Consider the following 7746-nt stretch of genomic DNA (forward strand, 5'->3'; position numbering starts at 1 on the left):
TCAAAATGTAACTGAGAACACAGTTTTGTGGAGACAGGGAGGATTTTCTGTTCCCAAGTCATTTCCAAACTGTTACTATAACGTTCTCTGACAAACCCACCGGAGATACGAGTCGACAACAACAGAGCTGTTGCTGATGTTTACATGTAAACAAAGTCCAGGATCTGGATCAGTTAACTGACACTGAACCAGAAACACTTCTGCAGAAAACAGCGAATGTTTGATTCAAAAGTCGCTGCTTTTATTGTTTTGTTTTTAAAATAGTGGTAAATGAGACGCTGAACAGGTGAAGAGGTTTAGTGGCTTCTGCAGGTTTTATGTTTGCTAAAATACAACAAAATGTTCCTGTTACGTTGTCGGTGTGTTTGCCGGTAACCTCTGGGGAGTCTCGGCTAACCGACGGTTGGTGTTTTAGAGTTTTATCGTTTCTGGAGCTCGTTGGGCCGCCAGAGGTCTGACACCAGTCTGCTACCAGGATGAACAGCAAGGTGGCGCCAGAGAGACGATTCTTCTCACAACAAAAGAGAAAGCTGCTCATCAGGACGTAAAGGAGCCCGACAGGACTGACTTTAGAGGTTCAGGACGACGAGAGCAGCAACGTCAGCCCAAGAAGCGTAGATTTATTTTATAAATCCAGTTTTAATGTTTCTGTTTTCCGCCTCAGTGCAGCCACAGGTTTACTGCAGCAGCTCCTTAAATCAAGACGCCGACTGGATCCGCCTGCTTCGTTGTTTCAGCTCTGATGAACTGAGCCGACCCCTGATCCAGCAGAACATCACATCTCCTCTCAGGCTTTAACCAGACTTAGTGGCAGCAAAAGCAAATAAACCCAGGAAATATAATAAAGTCCAACCGAAGACGTCTGCGTTTGATTCGCTCCAAAATAGGACAAAGTGGAACCAGCTGCCCGTCAGGACGGAGAGAAATATGTTTCTACTAAGCCGGTTTCTGACGGACGTGACGATGAGGATCCTCCTTCATAGGGTCGAACCCGAACGCCGCATCACTCGGCTCCTTATTCGGCCAAACCAGCGCCGGGCCTCGGGCCGATCCTCCAGGAAGCCTTCAGACGGAGGCTCAGGATGGAGGAGGTCTGAGGAGGTTCTTGTCTCCGAGCAGATGAACATCCCCTCAGGGCAGAGATCAATCATTTACAAGCTTCATTTCATCTTTTTCACTTCGGCAGAGCTGCACAATGATTCAATCGAAATGTCCAGGTGAAGACCGACGCCGACCAGTCATCAGGAGAACGTCACCGGTGGTCGCTTGGCTTCCTTTAGCCGTCGTGGTGTCTCATTTTAGGATTTTGCATCTCTTTTTGTTTTTATCTCAACTTTTGTGTCACAGCTCGTCCAGTTTGTTTGCAAAGTTTACATTCGACTTTTCCGTCACTTTGAATGAAATGCAGAAACACAGACGGCTTCAGTCGTCACTTTGAGTCTGATACGGTTCATTTAGCATCTTCAGTGTTTGTTTTTGTCCCAATTTGATCATTTTGTGTCACATCTTGTTCATTTAGTTTGCAAAGTTTACATTCAACAGTTTGAACTAAACGCAGAAACAACCTCTCTGATGTCAGTCCTCCATTTTGGCCATTTTGTGTTTGATTTTTCCGTCTTTGTCGTCGTTTTGCCTGTTTGTAGTCATTGTGTGTCTCATTTTTGGTAAGTTTTTCTCTTTTATGGTTGTTTTTGTTCAGTTGAAGTCATTTCTGTCTTTGTTTCCATTCTGTCTGTGTTTGTTTGTTTGCTTGTTGGTTTGATTTTTGCATCTTTTTGTTGTCATTTTATCTCTTCGTGGTTGTTTTTGTCCCTTTTTGTGTCTGATTTGACTCTTTTTCCTTCTTCGTTGTCGTTTTATCTGTTTGTGGTCATTTTTATTGACTTTTTTTTTTCAGTTGAGATCATTTTGCATCTTTTTCCTTCTTTGTTTACATTCTGTCTGTTTTTCTGTTTGTTTTTGGTCGTTCTGTCTAATATTGTTGATTTTTGGTTATTTTGCATCTTTTATTGGTTGTTTTTGTCCCAATTTGATCATTTTGTATCTTATTTTTGTTATTTTATGGCTGTTTTTTTTCAGTTGAGATCATTTTTGCATGTTGTGTCTTTGTCTCTCTGTTTACATTTTGTCTGTTTGTGGTTTGTTTTGTCTGATATTGTTCATTCGATGTTTGGTTGTTTTGCATCTTTTAATGTTTGTTTTTTGTCTCAGTTTGGTGGTTTTGGGTCTGATTTTAGTGATTTTGCATCTCTTTGTCCTCCAGCGATCGATCCACCAATGAGACTTTGGTCAGACGAGAGTTCATCAGTTTAAGTCATAAAATCATGAAAGTAAGTCTGTAAAAGTACTAAATAAATGGAGCTTGTGCTGATTCTAATGTGTGCTTCCCCTAAAATCAGCCACATCAGCAGCTAAATCACATAAATCAGTCCAGTCTCTGGTCGACGTTCTCCTCATGAAGCTGTTTGTTTTCTCGACTGTCCAAAGGATGAAATCCAGAGATCAGAACGTGTCGCTCGTGTTTCTCTTTCATGCTGGACTCCAGAGAGGCAGCAGCAGAACATGCGCTAATGGAGGTCAGTAGATTCCTCCACCCACCCATGACTCACTGCTGCTGGTGCACGCTCACATGCACGCTCACATGCACGCTGATGGCTGCAGCACTACAGTGGGCATCGCGGCGCCAACCCACCGTCGGGTCAGTCTGGATCGAACGGCGCCAAGCATCCAGCCGGCCGTTCGTCATGTCGACACCGAGAGGAAGCTCACATCCCATAATAAGGAGCAGATCATAGTACGTGGGCACAGCAGGGAAACAGACACGAACCGGGACGCCACAACAAATAAAATGATCCCACAACGGGATTCAGAGGATTAAATCAGAACTGAAGCACACTAAAACTCGCCTGGTTCTGGTTTAAGGCACCGGTTTGGGTTCTAGCAAGAATTTTTTAGAGAACCATCTTCATCATAAACACCAGAAGTATTGACACAGATGATTAGTGATCAAACAGACCAACAATAAACGAATGTTCAGGCGTGAACCAAAGTCTGCATCCAACCATGTTCATCAGAGTTTCAACGACTCCTAGAACCCTGAACTTTCTATGATGGAACCTTAACTGACAATAACTTGTTTCCCTTCTTTTATAGATTTATTAAAGGTTCCCTGTACTAAGTGTATGCTGAGCCGTCCATCCACCCCGACCTCCTCCTGGGCTACTGCTGCCAAACTCAACCATGAAAACTCACCTAGTCATATGAATAAAGATGATGAGTGTAGCGCAGGTTGTTGTCCGGAGCTACAGTTTGCAGATGTTCCCTGAACGCCTCACAGAGAAGCTTCTAGTCTCCATCAGTCAGAGTGAAGTAAGTGGTTCTACTGTTGGTTCTACTGAGTAGAAACAGACTGATTCTGTCACCCAGAGACACTGTAGAGGTCACCAGCACCGACACCACCAGTAAAAGGTTTAGACGAACTCCTGAGGTTTGCTGGATGTGGAGAAGTCTGCATCCATGTTGTCTAAACTTTCATCAAACACAAAAGCTTCAAGGTGAAAATGTTCAGTCAGAGTTCACGTCTGATCTTCATCCTGATGCGTCTTCCAGCAGAAAACTCACCAAAGAATCAAGACGTTCTAATGTCTGATGATAGTTTAAGTCAGAACAGACCGATTGTAAACGTCATGAGCACCGATACAACTGAAATGAAATAGTTTAGCTGCAAAAACAGATTTTTTTACTTCATGATTCATAAAGTGAATAGAAATCAGAGTAAATGCAGGTTCAGAGTGTCTGACCGACTGCCAACAACAAGAACATCCTCCAGGTTATCAGACGTTCCTTCAGAAACCTCCTCTCTGAACTGAGTTGTTGAAGATTCCTCGAGGAACCAACCAAAGCTAGCATGGTTCTGTGAAGATCCCCAGGGGTCCTTGAGGCTCTTCTAGTTCTAACAGAGTCCAGCCTGTCTGAGGCCCATCAGTCAGTTTTAACTGTTCCTGAAGAGAAGTGACGACCAGCTGAACCTGAACTGAGTCGTCTCAGTGAATGTGAGCATTAACCTGTTTCAGATGGAGATACAGCAGAAGAACAGACCTAAAGAAACCAGACCTTCAGTCCAGACTGAGCCGACCTGCTGACGTCGATGCTGAGTCCAAACCTTCGACTTGATCTGAAGCCGGGACGACTCGGCAAGTGGAGGACCGACATCAGTCTGATGAGAAGAACTCACCTGCTCCGGGTTGTATTTGGACAGAACTCCTTCACCGTGGAACTCCTCCAGAACATCCTTCAGCTTCTTGGTGGAGTCTGAGGACGGACAAAACCAATGATTAGGACATTTACAGATGAAAAACGCAGTTTGGTTTGTAAAAAGATAAAAACACCACAAGAGAAATGAAAGGCAGGTCACAGGAAATTATAGCAGAACCTTGTCTGGTCCAACTTCACCTCATCAGGTTCTACTGATGTTAGAGCCTCAACAGTTGGAGAAATGTGACCAAAGAAACATGGATCCATCCATAGATAGACACTGACAGGAACTTTCTGGGACTTTCAGGAACCACTAATTACAACTTGGTTCTCTGCTGGAACCATTAAATCATTTGGATCCACTGGGAACTATTCTGTCTGCGTCCAAACTGTCCAAAATGTCCAAAATGTCCAAAACGACCTAAAATCAGGACAAATTACACACAAAAAAATGTTCAAAATGACTCAAACTGTGTCCAGAACTGCACAAAAACAACCCTAAATAACCTACAGCCTGCTCCAAAGGACTCAAAAATAGTGTAAATGGATGAAAATCTGCATTTTCATTTTTTAAAATATCTAAAACCTGGAACCTCGTCTGGTCCAACTTCAGGTTCTACTGATGTTAGAACCTCGACAGGTGGTGGAATGTGACCAAAGACTGGATTTTAGTAGAAATATATATATAGCTACACTGACAGGAACTTTCTGGATCAACACCAGCTTGGATTGAACATGTTGCACCTTTTTTTTCTCATTTTTAAGGTCCAATAATTAGAAATGTCTCCTGATGGATCCATTCAATCATCGGATCAGATGGAAACCGTTCAGTCTGAGTCACCGCCAGGTTTCATGTCTGTAGGAGTTTTATTTCTGGAGACATCGAAACCTTAACGTGGTTTCACAGGTTGTTTTTTTTTTTTAGGTATTTCACAGACGATGGTTTTGGTCCTAAATGACAGAAAGTGACTCCAGTCTCTGAGGCTCTCTGCTCCTCAGACTTCACTTGGTTCTGACTCTTCAGCATCGTGAAGCTGCTCGTCACCGTTTCTGCTGCAGAAGATCGTGAACGAAGCAGGAGGAACATCCCAGCTCCTTTAATCACGTCCAGGCTGCTGCAGACGGTGACATCAGTCAGGATTAAGAGCTGCTGGATGATGCACTCGCTCTAACGGGATGAACATTAGCATCATGTGAGGAGCTGCTTCATCACGTCGACACCGTTAATCCTGAGGATACCGACAGTGTGACCGTCTGAATATTTTAAAGTCACTGCCATCGAAACATCTCCTTCAAAGATGAATCACTTTCTGAGATGTTCTGATGTCCTCTGTGCAGCAGAGAAGTCCGACTGACTCAGAAGTTCTGCAGGACTTTATATTGGAGTGAAAAATGAGCGCACAGCGAGAAAAAATGAGATGAGAGCAAAAAAAATGCACAAAAAAAACACATTTGTTCTTTTAGAATGTGTGACAGTAAAATGACACTATTTTTATTGTTTTTAAATCAGATAAAATCTAAATTATTTACAAAAAAATAAACATTTGTAGATTAAGATTTGAAAAATGGCTTTAAAAACAACTCTAGTTACAGATAATAACAGAAAAATATCTTAATTTTAATTTTAATGAAAAAGCAGTTCAAACAGGCCGAAACTGTAAAAATGTCCACATAAAAAATCGACATTTCTATGAATACGATGTGTTTTTTTTATAAAGTGACCATAAAATAACAGTTTTATTGCATTTGAACAAGCTCAAAAAAAAGTTATTTACAAGAAAAAGTTTGTATATTCAGGCTTAAAACATGGAAAACAATTTTAAATAATTAATAATGTTAATTAATTAATTGCATTTAAATAATTTTAACTGTTATTTGACAGATTTTACGTTTACTTGTACAGCGCGTGACCATAAAATGACTGTTTTTTGTATTTAAATGTGATTATTTTACAGATATTTGCTCTAATTTTCGATGTTTTACTTTTTTTTTTTTAAAACACAGATTTTCTTCGACACTTTTGCTTCCAGATTTTGACGTTTTTATATCGAAATCTGATTGATTTATTTTAAAGGAGCATAGAGGTAAAAAAAAAAACTGTTGAATCACTTTGAAAACTCCAACAAAGAGCTTCTAGAAGAACGAGAGCAGAGAATAAAATGAGCTCCTGGTGAAGCAGAACGTTAGAGCTGGAACAGACGTCGTTTTATTCTCTGCTGCTCGACGAGTCTCTGATTCATCCACGGTTTGACTCTTCAGCTGATAAACTGACGTGAGAAGCTCAGACGGACAGAATCCACAAAACTCTTTTGACTAACAAATGATGATCAGAGTCGTCCTCAGACACGAAGGAGGAACAACGAAGCTGTTTGTCTCTAAAAACCTGCAGAAGGTGAAACAAGCCGACTTCTGACTGAGAGTTTAGTTTAGGAGTCTTTAACTTGGACGAACAGAAATAAACTATAATGTCACCTCATCAAAGCTTTTAGATGTTATCTGTAATCCAACATGTTTGATTCATTTAACATGAAAAATAAAGATTCTCCAGGAAACTGTAAAAACTCTGGATTGATCCTGAACAAGCTGAGATTGGACTGATGAGACGTGTGAGCGTTAATGTTTGCTGGCTGATGAAGCTGCAAACCGTCACAAAGCTGCATCAGAAGACAGATATTATATTAAATGAATCTGAATCTGTTTGATGAGGAATTAACATCTCCGACTGCACATTTAACGGTTTGTATGAGAGCTGCTGAAAGTCTGGAGGAACCAGAGTTTCTCCTAAATGACTTTTTGTTTTCTGTGCAGATGAACAAAATCAGCTCAAACGTTCTAGAAGGATTCTTTTCAAATACAGTTATTATTATTATTATTATTGGATTCCTTCACATCAAAGTCAAACTAAACACGTCGGAGTGTTTTTCAGCGTCGTGCAGCTTTAATGTGAATATCTGCACATGTACGTGCTTCTCGTTTTTATCTGTTATTCGCTGGCAGCTTCACATTTAGTTAAATTACCATCAAACCCTTCACCGCCTCATTATTTATTTATGATTCTGTGACTTTAAAAACATAAAACGTTGTGTTGTTTTTGAAGAATTCTTCTTCTCACAGCGTCTTATTGTCGTTGCACAGATCTGAGATCAGTCACGTTGCATCTCGCTGCAGCGGCTGATTGAGCAGGAGACACACAGAAGCTGTTCAGAGCCCAAGAAATTAAAACTTTACCGGTTTAAACCAACAGAGGAGCTCAGAGAAGACTCAAACCTACTGATTCCCTCTTTTTACTGAAACACACACACACAAACACACACTTTCACACCTACACACACAAACACACAAAAACACACAAAAACACACAAAAACACACAAACACACACACACAAACACACAAACACACACACAAAAACACACAAACACACACACAAAAACACACACTCTCACACCTACACACACAAACACACAAAAACACACAAACACACAAAAACACAC

At 41.0% G+C, this 7746-nt stretch overlaps 1 protein-coding gene across 1 annotated transcript in view; it reads right to left on the bottom strand.

Annotated features, from left to right (window-relative positions):
• The window catches only part of dgkg (diacylglycerol kinase, gamma), a 121064-nt gene that overhangs the window by 92320 nt on the left and 20998 nt on the right, over window positions 1-7746 (bottom strand). Inside the window, exon 3 of the mRNA XM_008295897.1 lies at window positions 4235-4311. Within this exon, the coding sequence (XP_008294119.1) occupies window positions 4235-4311 (77 nt within the window). The remainder of the gene's footprint in view (window positions 1-4234; window positions 4312-7746) is intronic.

The sequence above is a fragment of the Stegastes partitus genome, unplaced genomic scaffold (genome assembly GCF_000690725.1).
Source record: "Stegastes partitus isolate 25-593 unplaced genomic scaffold, Stegastes_partitus-1.0.2 Scaffold1082, whole genome shotgun sequence".
In the NCBI taxonomy this organism is placed as follows: Eukaryota; Metazoa; Chordata; class Actinopteri; family Pomacentridae; genus Stegastes; species Stegastes partitus.